This window comes from Ptychodera flava, chromosome 17 (genome assembly GCF_041260155.1).
Source record: "Ptychodera flava strain L36383 chromosome 17, AS_Pfla_20210202, whole genome shotgun sequence".
NCBI classification, from domain to species: Eukaryota; Metazoa; Hemichordata; class Enteropneusta; family Ptychoderidae; genus Ptychodera; species Ptychodera flava.
In genome coordinates this window covers 3,862,282-3,882,662 of record NC_091944.1, presented here as the reverse complement: position 1 = coordinate 3,882,662, position 20,381 = coordinate 3,862,282, and the positions used below count along the sequence as shown (strand labels likewise).

General features: G+C 38.8%; 1 protein-coding gene across 1 annotated transcript; it reads right to left on the bottom strand.

Annotated features, from left to right (window-relative positions):
• Positions 1-3,459: 3,459 nt before the first annotated feature.
• Positions 3,460-20,107, bottom strand: LOC139115171 (uncharacterized). Its single transcript, XM_070677091.1, has 2 exons — positions 19,842-20,107; positions 3,460-7,734 (listed from the first exon to the last, which is right to left on the bottom strand). The coding sequence occupies exon 2, from the start codon at positions 7,684-7,686 to the stop codon at positions 6,538-6,540; it is 1,149 nt and encodes a 382-aa protein (XP_070533192.1). The 5' UTR covers positions 7,687-7,734; positions 19,842-20,107; the 3' UTR covers positions 3,460-6,537.
• Between the last annotated feature and the right edge of the window lie 274 nt (positions 20,108-20,381).

The following is a 20,381-nucleotide window of genomic DNA, read 5'->3' as shown; positions in this document are numbered from 1 at the left end:
CTTTCTGATAATTCTACACTAAAACTATTTTGGCTTTGATGATTTCCTAATTAATTCAATTATTTCAAATCATATTAATTATTTTTTTCTGGGTGAATTGATAGGGTTTATACAGTACAAGAATTACATACAATGTAAGTCAAATTTTGACCAAAAATGACAAAAAAATTCCTTAAAAATACACATTTGCATATTTCATAACAATTTGAACAAATCTAAGTTGGGTTACCCCTAGGGACCTGTATACCAAATAACAAAGTTATCTGACCAGCGGTTATGAAGAAGAAGATTTTTTACCAAAAACACCTTTTTTGGCATTAATTTGCCTATTTTCAACAATATCAAAAAATTAAAAAAAATAGTTTCTCAAAATCATATTTTTCATCTACACAACAAATATCAAATCAGTATTTACTTCGGTTCTCAAGATATTTGAGTGGACGGACGCCTCACAAACGGACATACATACATACATACATACATACATACATACATACAGACTGACGACGGACGCCGGACGGATACCCATCCCAATAGCTTCTATAGACTATAGTCTATAGTAGCTAACAATACCACATAGATATCAGTTTTTACGTGTAAAACATTAGTTGCCTCTGATAACCACATTTTGTCGTCTGCCACACAGTTACGCGTGGTTTGATACATAGCGGCCGCCGCGTGTGGTATGCGCGCATACCACGCGGCGCCACTATGCATACTATGTATCAACCACACCTATCTGTGTAGTCACCAATGCGAATTCTGGTGGAATCAGCAAACTTTGTTTTTCGTTTTTTTGCCGAGTCAGTAGGATTCGGCTTTCTCCCATGGGACATGACCGCTCACCGACGCGAGTGGTACTGCTGTGGCATACAGCAGCGTCAGCGTAGACTCGTACTCCATAGCTTAGTTGACAATAGCCCCAGTGCCGAACGTTCTATGTTCGGAAGCTGAATTCAGGTGGGCCACCGGAATTCAAACTTTAACTTTTTTGAGGACATGTTTTTATCGATATCTCGCGATCTGCGCGCAGTCGCCACGTCAAATATCGACCGTTGGCATTAAAAAAATGTGTTTTAAAAATGTTACCAAGTGGGAGTGCCTCTTTAATGTTTACTCTGTATCATCGACAATAATTTTCGTTGTGACAGATAAGTTTGTTGCAGTATACAGTAAGTACTGTTTGTTCTGAGATCAAAAGTTCAACAAAAATTGCAGCGTTTCCTCATACTGTGTGAAACATATCAGCTGTCATGTTATCCTGCGGTGAACTTTGTATTTCCTCTTCCTTAGTTGTGATATTTAGCCAATATGTCACAATTTTTTTTCTATACTGGAAAAGCTATGTATGTGCACTTCATAATTGCTGATCAACAATCAGGGAAAGAACTGCTAAGATTTCTTGTCACAATTTAGTATGAATACAGTTGTTACAGTATTGGAAGAGGACTATTCTAATCTCCTTACTATAAGGACATTGGTGGTAGTTCAACGCTGTTTTGCAAATGCATGAAAAATAAGTGACAACTTTGTTAACACAGCTATATAATAATGAAAAATCATTTGGTGACTGGTAATGAATAATTTGGAGTATTTGCTACAATACTGATCATATCTGAATGTATGAGTACAAAATAAATTAAATAAGCTCATAGTGAATGACCAAATGATTGTTTATGGTTATAGACGTGATCTGTAAGATGATATTGTAAAGATGTGAAATAGCCACGGGAAAGACTGTGCATATACACAACCAACAGTTTTTTCAGAGGAATATTCCTCATCAAAGTTGACAAGAAAACCTCCTCAAACTACATCTTTTCAAAAAGCAGAGAATCTGAAGTGTAGTATGGTAGCAAAAGCTTATTCAAAAGGATGAAGGGATATATATATATATATATATATATATATATATTATATATATATATATATATATATATATATATATATTTTATGTCTGCCATTTTTTCTGTAAGTCCCCATTCAAATTATATGGTGCGCCAATTACATTCCTTGAAAAGCACCTTAGTCAAACACCTTGAAAATCACCTTAGTCTACACACCTTTTATTGTGCATAACAAAAAAAGCATGTAAAGGAAATCCCGGACACAGATTTGAAGGGTACCGGTATTTCTCAAGGCTTGTCAAAGCACAAATTTCAAGCATATTGGCTAAATGGAGGAAAAACTGATTTTTGGAAGGTTCAGCAAAATGCTTGTCACATGACTATTATGCAAATAATGACTATGTACTGTGCACGGTCGGATTTTCCAATATCAGAGCTCTCAGATAATATATACTTTATCAGTGTTTTGGACTTCTATAACTGAGAAAAAAATAAAAATCTGAAAGTGTCTATAAGGTATTTAGCTAGCTCAAGAATTTCATTGCCAAACAAAATACTGATTTCATTAAATAGTATTTAAAGAATGTAATATAAAAATTTCAGTAAATTTGACCCAGCCAGAGTGGAATTAAATTCTGTGGATATCTTGAAATTGGGAGAAAAGAGAAGCAAGGAAATCGGGTGGTTTATATAAATTTGTGTAAATGTACACTTCTCTGTCACCCAACCTATGTCTGTTTGACATTTTACTGCATAAAAAGGCAAAGGACAACATTCTTATAGGGTACAATTTTGTGAAAGACATCATTACAAATACTTGGTGGAAGACAGGATTTTAACGATACAGAATGAAGTGAACAACAGCATTTTCACCCCATAATTCAGCAAAGGAAAAGACTATCAGTGCAGGCAGTGTCCTCCAACATATTCTGCAGTGAAAGTACTGTCCTATCTAGAATGTAATGAAAATGCTGTCCCTCTGTTGCTTCTGAAGTGAAAATGCTGTCCTTCAACTCATTCTGTTTTGAATGCAATCCTTCAATTATCGAAGTCTGCAGTGAAAAGAAAGCACACTCCTTCATCCTTTTCAGTAGCCAAATACGTCCTTTCCCCTATTTTGAAGAAATAACACTAGTGCTCCTCACCCTATTCTCAAGTGAAAATACTGTCCTTCAATGATTTCTGTTTTGAAACCACTGTCTTTGATCCTATTTAATTGTTAAAAGTAGTTTTTGACCCACATCCATACGAAAGGGCTGCCATTCACTCAGTTATGTTTTGAGAACACTGTTTTCCCCACTATGTGTCCTTCATTTTATAAGGGAGTGACAAACTGCCCTTTTTCCTATTGTTATAAAAATACTGTATACTATTGTGCCCAAATTTGTAGTGATAGCATTATAACACAACTCATCCACAGTCTGTGTTTTGATTTGTCAAATGATAGTCACGTGAAATGTGATAAATGATGTAATCAGGCATCAGTTGTCTGAACTCGAGGCCTGCATCAATTTCAAGCTTTAAGCTTAAGATGAAGGTCTCCCGCATTTCCTTTATAACTTACATATTGATTTTCTCAAGAAAAAAAAAACAAAAACAAAAAAGAAGAAGATTTTTGATTTTTGATTTTTCAAATGAACGTTTATTACTAAAATTAATCTCTTGTACAGAAAAGTACATATAAAACAATTCAAATTTTGAGACGAAAAGCAAAATGAAATCAGACAAATGCGAAATGGCAAATGATGTTCAAATACTGAAAATACTAGGCAAAGCTGGACTAATAAATCAGCAAAAACTGCGAAATGGCTATGACACTGATGCTGGAGCGAGACGGAGAGAAACAGTGAAAAGGCAAACAGGTAGCTATATCACTTACAATATGGGGAAGGAAACCAATTAAATCTGAAAAAAGCACAATTATGTTAATGACAAAAGGCAAGATGCGAGGTGCATGAAAATTTTCTCCACTGAATAGGAGAAAGCAAACCAACAACCGAAACAAGAAAAAGCGACATAAATTTGCAAAGAAATAGGACAGGACACCCTACATCTTGCAGACAAAAAAAACCACCTAACAATAGTAATTGTTCCATCAATGTCTACGGAAGCAATGACGTCATTAATACACCAAATGTTTTTGAAAGCACTTATGTTTGAATTGAGCGTGAAGTAATTATATTCTTCTAGAATGCGAGCACAAACTCGCCTTTTAAAAACAGAAACAAGCATATTACTGATTGAGGGATCATGACCATTAATTGCATTTCGTCTTGTCACATGAATTGCAATTTTAGCTATCGTAAAAAGAAAATTTAAAAGCGCAAAAGTATTCTTGTCCATGTATGATTTATCAAAGGGTGGGCCTAAAACAAACCACCAGAATAAAATCTTGCATTCCTGACCAAGAAAACGGTGACAGAGTTTACGAAGGAGAATGAACAAGGGAGAAAGACGAGGGCATTCTAAAAATATGTGTAAAAGGTCATCTCTGGCACTACAGAAAATACAATCAGAGGATGAGCTATACCCAGAATGGAACATAAACGAGCCAGTTGCGTACGCACCGTGGAGAAGACGCCATTGAAGATCTCCTTCTTTTTTGGGAATTGGACTGAGATAACAAGAAGTGAACAAAGGTTTGATATTTTCAGTAAGTGAAAGCAGATCTCTCCAAACTGTATCTTGACGTTTATTGTTCCTATGAAAATTGGACATAATCAAGAATTTATAAATGCTACCCTTTTCAAGTTTATACAAGGGACAATTCAAAATAATATGGTCATCATTGCCTTTACAAATAAGTTCGAAAGAATACGAAGGACGATGACAAGAATAAGAAGAAGAGTTAATAACATCTAAAGGTAAATAATAATTGTCAGATTATTGTACAATGTTATATTTTAATTTGATTTCTGTATTATGTATTGATGAATAATTGTAAATTGTTATGTTTTGAAATGTGGAAATAACACCATATCAAACAAACCAATCACTTAGACGATCCTAGGGAAATGCTCATTTTGACTGACTATGTAAGCATCTTGAAGAGCTACTATTTTCATGATGAACAATGCCAAGTTTCTAATGTCACACACTACAACGTGAATTGACAGTGTTGCTATTATCAAACTCGCTCTCCCAGTCAATGATTTCTGAATCGGAATTGTAATGCCGAACTCCCCATCATTATCAGTATCTTGCCCACAATTTAAGATGGCATATCTTTTCAAATTTGGCTCCATCCAAGTGAATAATTCAAAGAAGGAGTCCTGCTTCACCGTTGATCCCTTTATTTTGCGAGGTTCGAACGGTATGTAAGGGATTTGAGCCAGCTCTGGGAAGGCCTGGTAATTCATTCTAGTGGATAATACTGGATCACCAAGATCCCACATGGGGTAAGGGTCAAAGTCTTTTGCTGCAGTGCCAGGGGAAAGGTTGATTCTCAGATCCAAGGCCCAGGGCACCACCGCATCCCCCCAGTCACAATGATCCGTCCCCAGGACACCCCTGGAGCCTGTGGTCGCGTAGGCCTCGTGTGTCCCGCGCGCCAAGAACACAATGGGGTGGAACTCGCCCGCTGCGATTGCTTGATCTGAGGTAACCTTAAACAACCTCGGTCGGGAATGCCATTGGCCACCGTACCAATTGGCGAGATCGTAGAACTGGATCTTATCACCGTGAAGGGGGTTGTCTATATGCTCCCCACCGCTGTGTGCGCTGTACCAGTACTCGGTAGGAACCCACTGGCTGTTCGTTTTGCCCAACTTAACCGATATATGGATCCAGTCTGCATAATGATCCCAAGAGGCCAAGAAGACAGGGACAACATTAATCCCGAAAAAGAGATAATACCTGATCCAGATTTCCGTACTGTTCCGCTGCATGAAGAAAGCATATGTGGGCGCTGACTTAGGGTCCACAAGGCGATGGTAATTGCCATGATGGGACCAATCTTTTTCAAACCATATATTTCCAGGAATGCTATTTTCGCTGAACTTTGTTGGGTTGTATTTACCCTCTTTATAGTGATGTCTTTTATCATTCCACGCTCGTAAATTTACCCTGAAATCGTCTGCAAAACGTGTATGTTTTATATTGTAATTTACATAGTCCTGAAATGATTTAGGGATAAAACTCTTCGTCCGGATGCAAAACCCATATAGGGAGGTTTGCTTTCATCAAAGCATATCGTTCATCTACCCCTAGAGTTGAGGTTTGGGCCATATGAAATGCCTCCCAATATTTCACCCAACCTGTCTGTTCTCGTCTGGCCCTGTCTGATAGAAGAGAAACACTCGGGTTAGACTGTATGAGACACCTGCTTCTTTCTACTAAATTTTCATCAGTCAGCGACCGAAGCTCGTTTATATGTAGTCACTTCTATGGTTAAGGATACTGATTAGGGTATTTCTACAATCATCTTCGGACAGGGACATTAATTCTTCACGTGTATGCCAACCCCCCTCAATTAAAATTTTCCGTAAATCCGTCAGACAGGTTTTATATTGTATAGTTGATTCTCCTCCATCATATCGTCACATATATAGATGACCTGCCCGCTCGTGTCATCCTTGAGCTTTCCCCAAATTGGGCTTTACACGCTGAATGAAGAGCGTCATTTGATCCACCACTTCACCAAACACCTGACCATCCTCTTCAAAGTTATCCCTCCAACATGCTTGCACGGTCAGATCTCTAGACGCATATTTTTCCAGCAAACGGCTAGAGATATTGACCTGATATTCCGGCTCATCGGCGAGATCACTTGTTTGGCACCCACTGCAGAGTATGCCTTCGTTGCTAGTCCAAAGGGCTTTGTACGGCGAGACCCCGGATGATGCTGCGAGTACAACTCGCAGTACAGCGTCAGTACACCGTCTTCACCCAATCCCAGAAAGCTAACAGACCGCCAGGGGGACGCAGTGCCGGTCCTCCACGCCGCTGCACCTCCCATCAAGTACAGAACGAGGTCCCCATCCTCCTGCAAAACGAGCCGCGATGACGGTGTGAGACGCCTGCCTCTTTCTAGTAAGTCCCCATCAGACAGTGCCTGGAGGGCTTGTACGCTATCCCCATTTCTCTGGTGAAGAATAACAATCAAAGTGTTTCTACAATCGTCTCTAGACATGGACATTATTTCTTCATGGGTATGCCACCCCCCTGCAAGTAAAAACTCCCTTACATTTGTCAACTTCGCAGTACCCGAGCTCCATACAGCACGACGGTTCTGATCATATGTTACCAAGTTCCCATCAGCCTGCATTTCCAAAGTGTAGAGACCATTATCTGACGCGAGTTTCTTCCCTGGGAGAAGTTGGCTGTTTTTGTAGAGTTTGCTGCGCTCGTTGATACATTCACTCTCATTTCGGCCCTCTGTGTTCGTCCACAATCGCCCATTCCCTGTACAGAAGAGCCCCAGCACGCCGTTGTCGGACAACAGCAGGTGGCTGATGTATGGGTAGGGAGAGTGCGTTCCGGAGGCCCATACCGGCACCCACCCGTCCGAATAGAGTACCAGGTTCCCATCGCGCTGTAAAACTAGTCGTTCAACATTCTCGCCCACAGTACCTGTGTTCCATATAGGTGTAGGGTTTTGATCTTCGGCGATCATAAATGAAGGGTTCATAGGATCTCTGCGATCATATAACACCAAGTTACCATCAGTTTGTAGTTCCAGTGTATAGAGACCAGAGACCAGTTTTTCACCAGGGATAAGCTCTTCGTTTTTATAAAGTATATCGGTTCCAGTCCCAGATTCTGCATGGTAGGCACAGTCTGCCAGGTGAATCAGATATCCAATATATATAATACATCTCAGCATCTTTGGGTTTTCCATCCGTCTGTTGTACCCCGTTTTCAAATTGATAGCTGAAGTAGCATATACCTATAAAACGAAACAAAAAATGAACATGTTGTGTTTCATTACCTAACATTTCAGTCGAAATATAAAGTATTCTTTAATTAACACAATTTAAGCTGCGTTTCCTCATGTAAATAATTGACATTTCTTGATGTCTTATCATATTTTGATGTATTTTTTATACATCAAACTATAAAGAGAGAGGTTTGACTGACAAAATAACAGATAATCTAAAGGATCTACAGTAATATAAAACATAATATTGCATATAAATTCAAATTTCTTCCCAACTGTATAATACAGAGATGCAAACTTAGAACTTAAGGTACAAACCGATCTATTGGAAAGTCGATCTTAAGCATATTTGGGAATAAAATAAGATATCATCAAAATCACTGTAAGGACAAGTAAAACCCCTAAAACATTTGATTTTATGATTTTCATCTTTCATCAGCTAAGAAAACGGATCTTTCATCAGCTAAGAAATGACCCAAACGGAAGGGACGAATCGCAACTGCTACAACACAATTCTAATTTCAAGTACATTTAAAAATCGATAACAACGAAAGATATTCTCATTTGATTTAATAATTCAACATAACTACAATATTTTTTTCTAATATGAAGTCGCTTATACACATCCCGACTTGGATCATCACTGCCACACCCTTTTTCTCAATAAGGAACATGAATAGATACCGTAGCCTATTCGTGCGATATGTAATTCTGTTTGTGACCCGCCACCCCAAAACCACCAATAAGTCGCCAGAAATCATTTTTCTGCTTTACAACTTTCCTAAAAGTAGAGATTCTCTGCTTTCTAATGATATATGACTCACCAAGATTGCTTTATAATAACCCCCTCAAAAACGCGTTAGAAAATTAGGAATCAATAACCTCTATTCAGAGAAAAGAGCTTCTAAAAATACGGACAAAAGAGCAGTCAGTGGCAACTCTATTTGTCCCATGTGACCAGATGTTTATAATATGTATATAATGACCGTGATACTACGTGAAAAATATTTGACCATATAAGGAGAAATTTAGACGCATCTTATGCCTCGGCGCATTTATTAATATCCACTGGCGCAGCCAGGATTTTTCAAGGGGGGCGGGGGCAAGGCGAGGGTGTGGGAGGGGGTTACCCCTTCCCTAGTTAGGGAGATTTTTGAAAAACAGATCATGAAAGTGGCATTTTCTGAACACTAAAATTCTTTACTGGTGTAACCTACTTAAGAAGTGAAATTATGAAAAAATTCTATATAGGCCCAACCCACGCGCTTTTTAATTTTCTATACTCCGATCGAATCAATTAAAGCGGAAAGATGACCACTCGTTGGGGCTCCAGACGTCCGAAGAATACGCTGAACTAATTGGTGGCCATTTAGCTAGACTAGTGAAATGGTGTACGGAACTAGCGTTTTCAGATAGGAAAGGAAAAAATAATAATTTGAAAACTAACAACCAACCCCCCCCCCAAAAAAAACAAAAACAAACAAAAACAAAACAAAAACAAAAACACAGACACACCGACTATTGACTGCGAGGTCACACCCAAGTAGCCAGGAATTAAATAATTTTGGAGGGGGCGGTATAGTGAGCACATTAAAGGCAGAGCCTCCCTTTAAAAGGACGCGAAGCTATGGCAGCGTTTATTGTGTAAGTGGAAACCAAACAGGCAACACGCGGGCACACGCTCCAGAAAATGCCCCTTTTTAGTTTTCCCCGGCTGCAAAAACACAGACAGACTGCCAAGCGGTCAGCGCAAAGTTGCTGCCCATCGAACTCAAAGATCGAATTCAAAGTCTAATGCGACTGGAAGACATTTTTTTAGGAAATTCGAGCGTTGGTTGTGGGGAATCAATGACTGTTGACGATTTGAACCGACAGTCAATCAAACGCTTGTATAAACTCTTTTTGCAGGATTAGCAAAATGTGACAAACAGTTGAGATCAGTTTGTGTAATTAATGTTATAGAAATCAAACATCGTACTGGCCAAGTGTTTGACTGGGGGGAGAACTGTACTAATGCGAGAACCTGGGATTGAAAAGTGCGGCTTTAAAGCCATTTCTGGCGATCCCTGGGATCGCCTTTGTTCTAGTCTGTAAGAGGATTATGGAGGTGTGATAGCCTCTTGTTGTACTTGGGCCTCAGCCCAAGTACATTTGTTTTCATTCCGTGGGAAAAAACTGTAAGGTATAACCATTTCTGGCTGAGACCAGGGAGGGCAAAATGTATTGGCTTCATCTTTCTTGGCATAATAAATGGCGTAATGATGTTAACTGAATGGAAGTGCTGCTCTCAGCCAGTCTTGAATAAGTGAGATGTGAATATAAATGCTTCTCTATCTGAGTTTTTGCCACAAAATCTTCTGAATATAATCAAAATGTGCATCGAAATGCAACAATTAATGCACCCTCCGTTTCCTAGGCGATGGCACGACCCTTGCTACACCCACTGGACGAGCCAAAGTGGGAGGGGTAATTTCGGTTTGGTCGAACAGGAGGGCTCGAGACCAGAATTTAACATTTAAACTTGAAACATGTTTAATCACTGACAAGATGTGGATTAGTGTTAATCAAAGAGAAAGTTTGAAAAGGAAAGGTTTTATATCCCGGACACAATGAAAAACATTACGACTGGAAACTGTACCCCGGTTGAGAATAGTAATGCCCACAGCGATGGAGAACACTTATCCTTGAGCTGAGAAAACCAGACCATCATTTCGAAATAGAGCTGCAGATTCGAGAAGCTCGTTAAAAATAGCTAGGTACACCCAAAGGGGTGGTTTCGAGTCTTGAGGGCAAATTTCGCCTCCTTCATTTAGAAATCGTACGTTTGTTTTTCCAGGGGAACACATCATTTGACACAAAATTTGCATGAAAAGGGGTCGCCAGTAAGCACGTGGTCAAATCTGGCATAAGAAACAATATGAAATGTTGGTAAAGCCAGTCCAAAATAAACTGATTTGAACTTTTGTGTTTTGTAATTTATACCACTGCAGTAACATAACTTTTTTTGACAACATCACACAATGTAATACGTTTTGAAACTGAATACTCCGACGTATTCTGTGTCCCCTTTGCTAAAAAATACGGTATGCCGATTACCATGTAAGGAGATGATGACGTCAAGACAGATTTGTAGTGCGTTTGGTCTTGGATGGTGCACGAAGTTTTGTCGAGGTAGCTTGTGTTTTTATTTCCTAAATGGGAGATATTAGGTTCGATCTAAAAGAAGGCCGAATAAATGTTATGATACTCTAAGCGAGCTGAACTCCAATGCGAATGGTTGGATAATTTGGAGGATGTCTAGACTGATCTCGTCTCATTAAGATTATTTGGCGGTCAGTATTGAATTTCAACTGCGTCACAAGTTTGCATCGAACGGTCAACGAACGATATTTTAGAAATCTGGAGACATTGCACATCGCAGTTTTATTTTAGTATTTTAAATTTTACAAAAGATGTAAGAAGCAATGATTTTGTTGAAAATTCTGAAAAAAATATAGGAAGATTTGATCGCGAACACATTTTCACTTGGGGGTCAACTAGCCCTGCGTACGATGCTGTGTGTTCCGCTACAGCTAACCGCCCCGCTCACCACAGCCCTGCAAAGACCCGTACGTAGGGTCGGTGACTTCAAATCCATTTTGAAACTTGACGTAAAAAGCCAAATTACTGCGAAATTCAGCGTTCTTGGGCCCAAGTCGTATCCCAGCCTACCTCAGCTACTCGATCGCTTCCAAAATGACAGTCTTTTATTCACTTCTCGTAAATAACCGTCGATGTCGGCAACTCTCTCGCTGGCCCTGCATACGATGCTGTGTGTTAGCTGTAGCACATAGCATCGTACGCAGGGCTAGGGGTCAACATGGGGTCGCAGCCATGTTGCCTCAAAACTTATTTCTGTCTGCACTCAAAACTCAAAAATGTCGCATATGAACCTGAAAAATCGATGTAATTTTGTCAAACTTCGGCGAAATTTCAGCCTATAGACAAAATTTCATCTAGGTAAGGTAAATTTATTGAAATTTGATCGACAAATAATCCTGAGCTTGAACGTGACAGCTCGCCTTCTCCGGGAAGTCATGCATCCGGCCAGCTGCCCATATGGCCGGGTGCATGAGATTGTTTTCAAGCGACGGCGGCAGACCGTACGGGGCTCTGGATATGAACCTACCGCCGGTGTAGCTGTAATAACTGTTGCGTTGTTTTTAATTACCACGGACGAAGTCCGAGGGGACTTATAGGTTTGGTCATGTCCGTGCGTCCGTCCGTCCGTTCACGCCTAGTACCCAACCCCATACAGATGCACGTCGATTTGTTTCACAATGCTATCAAATTTGGCCGTGTTAGAGGACTTTTTAGTTTACACCTCCATAGACTCCCATGTATAAGGCAGTTCTCCATAGACTCGCATGTATGATGCCAAGAAAAATAAAAATTTAGTTTCTCATTTTATTCATATTGCCTAAAGGATGCAGTGACACAGTTTTTTTGTCCCCACGGATAAAGTCCAGGGGGCTTACAGATTGGCTCATATCCGTCCGTGAGTCCATCAGTGAGTCCATCGGTTCACGCAGATATCTCAGACATTTTGACAAAATATCATGTGACCTTGGTGACCTTTGACCTCAAATATACATTATTGTCCATAACTCAGTAACCACAAGTGCTAAACCTTTCATATTTGGTATGATGGGACACCTTATGACGCCACATATTGTACCCCATTAATTATGTGCATATCTAATTATGAGCGAGCCAATACAGCAAGAGGTCGGATTTCTGGTACTAGTATATAGGGATAAGTTAACAATATAATTTGTTTGACAAAACTTCACGTGACCTCAATGACCTTTGACCTCAAATATACATATTTGTCCACAACTCAGTAACCACAAGTGCTACACCCTTCATATTTGGTATGAGAGGACACCTTATGACACCATATATTGTACCTCATTAATTATGTGCATATCTTATTTTGAGCGAGCCAATAGAACTAGAGGTCTGATTTTGGTATATAGGAATAACTTAGCAATACAATTATTATGACAAAATGTGACGTGACCTCAATGACCTTTGACCTCAAATATATATATTTGTCCACAACTCAGTAACCACAAGTGCTACATCCTTCATATTTGGTATGATAAGACACCTTATGACACCACATATTGTACCTCATTAATTATGCGCATATATAATTTTGAGCGCGCCAATAGAGCTGGAGGTCTGATTTTTGGTATATAGGAATAACTTAGCAATACAATTATTATGACAAAATGTGACGTGACCTCAATGACCTTTGACCTCAAATATATATATTTGTCCACAACTCAGCAACCACAAGTGCTACACCCTTCATAAATGGTATGATGGGACACCTTATGACACCACATATTGTACCTCATTAATTATGCGCATATCTAATTCTGAGCAAGCCAATAGAGCTGGATGTCCGATTTTTGGTATATAGGGATAACTATAGGGTAGAAATCTAAATATGCCCATCTAAATATTAGACATCTACCATCGAGAACAAAAGAAATTTGCTGTAATTTGAATATTTAAGGAGTTTAAGCAATTCCCGCTATAAATAAAGAACCCCTGCCTCAAACTCCACAAAGTTGCTAGACATATTTTGCCGTTGTCATGCCATTGCTTCGTTTAATAACCAGTTAATCAAATGCCTCATTGACAGGAGGAAATTCAAGACCATATTTGAATAGTAGTAGATATATTGTCCTCAAAATTACTCTATCACGGCCCAAGTACTCATTGCCTTCAGCAATACTGCCTTGTTTTCCATTGAAATTATAATCTTGTTGGTAAATTTTCTGGTGAGACAATCTGGCGCCAACGAATGCCTTTAAGCATAGACTCTCGAGAAAAACGGGACAGGCAACTGCTGAGGTTTCTTTGTGCGATCTATCTTGAATACATTAAAGTTTATTTGCCAAGCGGTCCCCAAAAACAATACTTCGTACTTAACACTGAATCTCATTAACGATCAAACTGACGTTCTGAATATGTACACTTTGCTCTTGCATGGCACGTTCCGAGTAATGACACAGAGAATTTTGAGGGTTTTTTGGATATATAGTCATGGTGAATGTTCTGGTAACGATGAAGATCACATTTTGGATTCAAGCCGAAGCCAAGGGAAAAAACCAGACGATAAAAACAGTGTACATTTAGCCATAGACGCTACAGAAAACTCTTGCTAGATATCGACAATATAAGTTTACATTCCCTACCATAAAAATCTCCGATAACAACAAACATTTACAAGTTAGACAGGTTTACACTTCCCCAGTCCTGCGAAACGAAAATCTGACCTTTATTTCATCTGTCACGCAACATTTGACGAAAATCAGGGAACACAAAAAATGACTACTCCATCGGAGCTCAAAAACGACCTCTACCATTTTGGTACTGTTTTAGCCTAAAGAAACACCAAAGTTCGGATAAGCTACACATGTTTACATCCGCAAAGTACTAGAAAATACATTTGTAACACTGACTTTCGCTGTCAGGAGAAACTTCGCGATAAATCGGGACTATCCATCGGTTGATGGAGTCAGAAGCGGTAAGGTAGACATGCATTTACACAAAGCTGAATGCTGTACTCGTAAATTTGGCCGTTCACAGTTTTCAAACAACACATTTCAGTAGATAACATACATACTTTACCGAATCATGGAGCACTCCTCGCACAGAAAATATTCCGACGGTTAAAAAACTGCAAAAACGAGGGAAAATTCGGAGATACACGGACGATCGCGGAATGTAAACAACTCTGTGATGTCAACTGCTGTTAAGTCTGGAACTGCAGCGGTATGTTTTTCGGATTTCTATTCGAAACTTTGTCACTTTACAGCAACATACTGACTCCCTGCAGACTTCTAGTTGCATCGAATCTCGCTACCAATATGTAAAAAGTACTTTAAAACCATTTTGACGAATTCTTCTCAAAATAGTTGTAACACTTTTATTTCTAAAAATGGACTTGCGGGTAATCCGGAATAACTTGTAATCCGAAAACATTACCGTATACCCGCATGCACGTGTCTATGAACCGGACGTTGTGCAATCGATCGGGCCCAGCTTCATTCCTTCCCCGACCCATTAACACCTCTTAATTATTCCAAGATAGATCAGACGCTGCTAATCCCATAGACCCTTTGTTCTCTATCGGAGTTGCCTGTCCCGTTTTTCTCGAGAGTCTATGCTTTAAGTGACATGTTCCCGGGGCATGTTACTTCCTTGTTCATTATAAAAAGTGTGACAAATAATTATTTTACTCTACACCCTGGCTCTATACTTTTTCCATCTAATCCACACAGGTTATGGAATATTACTTATGAACTGTACCTGGGAACGCCTACCGACCGATGGTCGCCGCGATTGTGCGATGATCGGAGTTAGGTGCGGAATTGTGTCTTTTCCTGAAAGCCATTTCTAAACTACGTGTATTCCCTATGAGGGCTAAACTAGCTAAAAACGATAAACACGGCAAAAAAACGATAATTATCACTTTCTAAATAGCGTTCTAAGTTTAGAAATTAACTGAAGTTTAGATGAAGTTTAGAAAGTCGGGACTTAGATTGAAAATTTTTTTCACAGGATATATCGGATTAAAACGATAATTATCACTTTCTAAATAGCGTTCTAAGTTTAGAAAATAGCTGTAGTTTTGAAAGTCGGGCTTGGAGTGAAAAAAGTTTCCCAAGGATATATCGGATAAAAACGATAATTATCACTTTCTAAATATCGTTTTAAGTTTAGAAAATAGCTGAAGTTTAGAAAGTTTAGAAAGTCGGGACTTAGGTTGAAAATTTTTTTCCAAGGATATATCGGATAAAAACGATAATTATCACTTTCTAAATAGCGTTCTAAGTTTAGAAATTAGCTGAAGTTTAAAAGTTAAGAAAGTCGGGCTTGGAGTGAAAAAATTTCCCAAGGATATATCGGATAAAAAACGATAATTATCACTTTCTAAATAGCGTTCTAAGTTTAGAAAATAGCTGAAGTTTAGAAAGTCGGCTTGGAGTGGAAACGTTTTTTCCAAGGATATATCGGATAAAAACGATAATTATCACTTTCTAAATAGCGTTCTAAGTTTAGAAAATAGCTGTAGTTTAGAAAGTCGGGCGTTAGGTTGAAAAATTTCTTCCAAGGATATATCGGATAAAAACGATAATTATCACTTTCTAAATAGCGTTCTAAGTTTAGAAATTAGCTGTAGTTTAGAAAGTCGGCTTGGGGTGGAAAAAGTTTTCCAAGGATATATCGGATAAAAACGATAATAACCACTTTCTAAATAGCGTTCTAAGTTTAGAAAATAGCTGTAGTTTAGAAAGTCGGGCCTGGAATGGAAAAAGTTTTTTCCAAGGATATATCGGATAAAAACGATTATTATCACTTTCTAAATAGCGTTCTAAGTTTAGAAAATAGCTGTAGTTTAGAAAGTCGGGCGTTAGGTTGAAAAATTTCTTCCAAGGATATATCGGATAAAAACGATAATTATCACTTTCTAAATAGCGTTCTAAGTTTAGAAATTAGCTGAAGTTTAGCTGAAGTTTAGAAAGTCGGGCCTTAGGTGTGAAATTTTTTTCCAAGGATATATCGGATAAAAACGATAATTATCACTTTCTAAATAGCGTTCTAAGTTTAGAAAATAGCTGTAGTTTAGAAAGTCGGGCGTAAGGTTGAAAATTTTTTTCCAAGGATATATTGGATAAAAACGATAATTATCACTTTCTAAATAGCGTTCTAAGTTTAGAAATTAGCTGAAGTTTAGAAAGTTTAGAAAGTCGGGCCTTAGGTTGAAAATTTTTTTCCAAGGATATATCGGATAAAAACGATAATTATCACTTTGTAAATAGCGTTCTAAGTTTAGAAATTAGCTGTAGTTTAGAAAGTCGGCTTGGAGTGGAAAAAGTTTTCCAAGGATATATCGGATAAAAACGATAATTATCACTTTCTAAATAGCGTTCTAAGTTTAGAAATTAGCTGTAGTTTAGAAAGTTGAGCTTTACGTTGAGAAAAAACGTTAATTCACCGGATATGTCTGATAAAAACGATGATACAGCATTTCTATTGTAATGTTTTCCCAGTGTTTCAAGGGAAAATGTGTGAGTTTGTAGGAGTAGTCTTGTAGAACCAGGAAAATACTAATAGTTTTCCCAAGAAGTAAGTTTTAAAATCCAAAGCTCAAATATGACTTGGCCAATAGACCCCGAGAGAGCATACTTCCTATAAAATTGACCATTGCGTTTGGCAAGAAGTTGAATGTTACGAAGTAGAGAAATGTGACAGTGAGTCAGCATAAACACAATTTGTGAAGAGAAATTGTAAATATTTGTTTTGTTCGTCAAAAACAAAGTCTGTCAAATAACCACCCGGCTAGACTACGTGTTATGAAAAATAAACCAGATATTTGACGTGGAGACGAATGTACATAAAAGTTACCATACTTCCACAGTTCAAATGACCAAGGTGTGTTGAGATTATCTTGATCGCGTCCATTTGTGCAGATTAAGTAATGGTGCAAATTAATGCTAATGGCCTTATTTAACGTGTTGCCCCTGTGGTTGCCAAGGTGTGTTGAGATTTGTCCACAACGATCACGTCCATTTTTGCTGATTAATGCAAATTTATGCTAATGGTCTTATCAAATGTGTTGCCGGTCAGGCCGCCATCTTCCAGCTGCGTGCTCACAGTAAAAGATTGAATCATTCAGAAAATGGGGCCTGAAGTGAAAACAATTTTTCCTTGATATATCGGATAAAAACGATAATTATCGCTTTCTAAATAGCGTGCTAAGTTTAGAAAATAGCTGTAGTTTAGAGAGTCGGGGTTGGAGTGGAAAAAGTTTTCCAAGGATATATCGGATAAAAACGATAATTATCGCTTTCTAAATAGCGTTCTAAGTTTAGAAATTAGCTGTAGTTTAGAAAGTCGGAGTCAGTGGAAAAATTTTCCAAGGATATATCGGATAAAAACGTTGGTACACCATTTCTGTTGTCATCTGTATATTCCCTAGTGTTTCAAGGAGAAAAGTGTGAGCTTGTAGGAGCAGTCTTGTAGAACCTGGAAAATACTATCAGTTTTCTCCCAGAAGCAAGTTCTAAAAGCCAAAGCTGAAATGTGACTTGTCCAATAGACCGACGAGATATACCTCCAAATTAATGCATTGGCCCTATCAAAAGTGTTGCCGGCCAGGCTGCCATCTCCAGGCTGCGTGCTCACAGTGAAATGTGGAGTGCGTGAGATGAAGTCCCGCAAACTTTTCCAAGAATATGTCGGAAAAAAGGCTGATACAACGTTTCTGTTGTCATCTGTATATTCCCAAGTGTTTTTATAAAGTAAAAGAGTGAGTATGTAGGAGTTTTCTTGTAGAACCCGGAAAATAATATCAGTTTCCCCCAGAAGTAAGTTTTAAAATCCAAAGCTCAAATGAGCTTGTCCAATAAACCAAAAATGGAACAATACTACCACAGTTCTAATGAGCAAGGTGTATTCAATTACGATCGCGCGCGTCAATTTGTGTTTCAAGTTAATGCTAATGAGGCATTGATAAGGCTATTAGCATTAATTTGCACCACAATGGACACGATTGTCGTGGAACTATCTGACCCTCTTCTTGTCTGTGTCTGAACACACCTTGGTCATGCGAATTGTGGCAGTATGGTTATTTACATTGGTCTTCACCTCACACATCTGGTTTATTTGTCATTAACACTAGCGGTGGCTATTTGACAGTCTTTGTTTTTGACGGTCAAAGAATAAACATTCACAATTTTTCGTCATCGCTCACTCAGAGCCACATTTCTCTACTTCATGACAATGACATTCAATTCTTGCCCGTTGCAATGGTCAATTCAATAAGGGGTGCTTTTCTCGCGGGTTTATGGACAAAATCACATTTGAGCTTTGAATTTGCCGCTTGGCAAAACTGATACAGTATTTTCCTGATTCTATCCGACATATCCTCGAACAAATTTTTTTCACCCAAGGCCCGATTTTCTAAACTACAGCTAATTTCTAAACTTAGAACGCTCTTTAGAAAGTGATAATTATCGTTTTTATCCGATATATCCTAGAACAATTTTTTTTCAGCCAAGGCCCGACTTTCTAAACTTCAGCTAATTTCTAAACTTAGAACGCTATTTAGATAGTGATAATTATCGTTTTTATCCGATATATCATTGGAAAAATGTTTTCACCCGAGGCCCGACTTTCTAAACTTCAGCTAATTTCTAAATTTAGAACGCTATTTAGAAGGCGATAATTATCGTTTCTGGCTAAACTTTCTAAGTTTAGATTTAGATTTAGACTTCTAATTTAGCTTTCTAAACTTCCAGCTAAACTTTCTAAAAACGATAAAATCACAATTCCGCACCTTAATGGATGATCGATCGTAGAATTGCCAGCAAATGTTCAGCATGGCCTAGATCGTCCGTCCGTCAGTCTACAAGACTTTACAGTGTTTCTTGCGCGGATCAAAAACCACTCTTTACAAACCTTTTCAAAGAAACTTGGGCAGAAAGTTCAAAAACTGTGAAACAGGTTGTTGAGTCGTTTCACAGGAAGTGAACCAGATGACGCTTTACCCAGGCGACAAAAGTTATTTGCGCGCGTACATGGGTATGTAAAGGCTACCAAATCTCACCACAAAACTTCGAAACTTCCACGAGGCGGACAAACAAGTTTACTTAATATCGGCAAGGTCAAATGCCAAATTTAATTTACAGAAGCGAACAATATGGTTTCTGTGAGATATGGACTTTACCCCTGTATTGTGTCCACAGCGTTAGAAGACACCCCTCGCAGTCAACTGCAACAGCAATCCGACGTCTTACAGGCCAAACAGTGGAACGCGCCAGAGGATTTCGAACTCCGTGACGTTTCCTGACAAAGTTAAGATCGTAAACTTTGGGGATTTCCTTTGGAAACCGAGATACTGGCCATTGCTATAACTCTATTGGCAGTAAATATCCATTTTGATAAGTTTACGATAAGTTGGCGGTGATAAGACATACGTCAGCCCGAATTAAAACACTCGTGCATGTCCCCGATTCATGCAATAACTCTGAAACCACCAAATAGCCGCCTACCTGATCTGTGTAGCAGGAACCAGTTTCCAATCGTTATTCAGTATCTCTCAGATAAGAAAACCAACTTCATAATCGCTATTAAGACCACTAGGGAAAGTCGTAAAAAATTGCAACTTCTGTGGGCAACGGGCCGAGGAGCGTGACGCATTCAGTTGACGAGCCTTGTCCTAAAGTTGTATATACGACGAGCGGCGATAATGAATATCACAGCGGTGTGTATAGCTACCTAGTGCAAAGTTTTATTGACCAGGCGCCCCGTGTAATTTATATACAGACTGAAACAGCTTACGTTGTCACATGACCTGTAGCTGTTATTTGTAAGCTAATCAAGACGCCTCGGTGATTGATTCATGCGAACGCTGATTGGTCTAAAACTTCGCTGTTCTTGACAACTGTCATTCAGTCTAATTGATTTGACACGCCCCAGCACGTGATGCATTTGGCGTAGCGGTGCCGTGGTCTATGCATGTGAGGCTGACAAGTGAACACATCGGAAGCTAAACACGCGCGAAGCTGGGACTTAAAATCGCGAAAAGCATG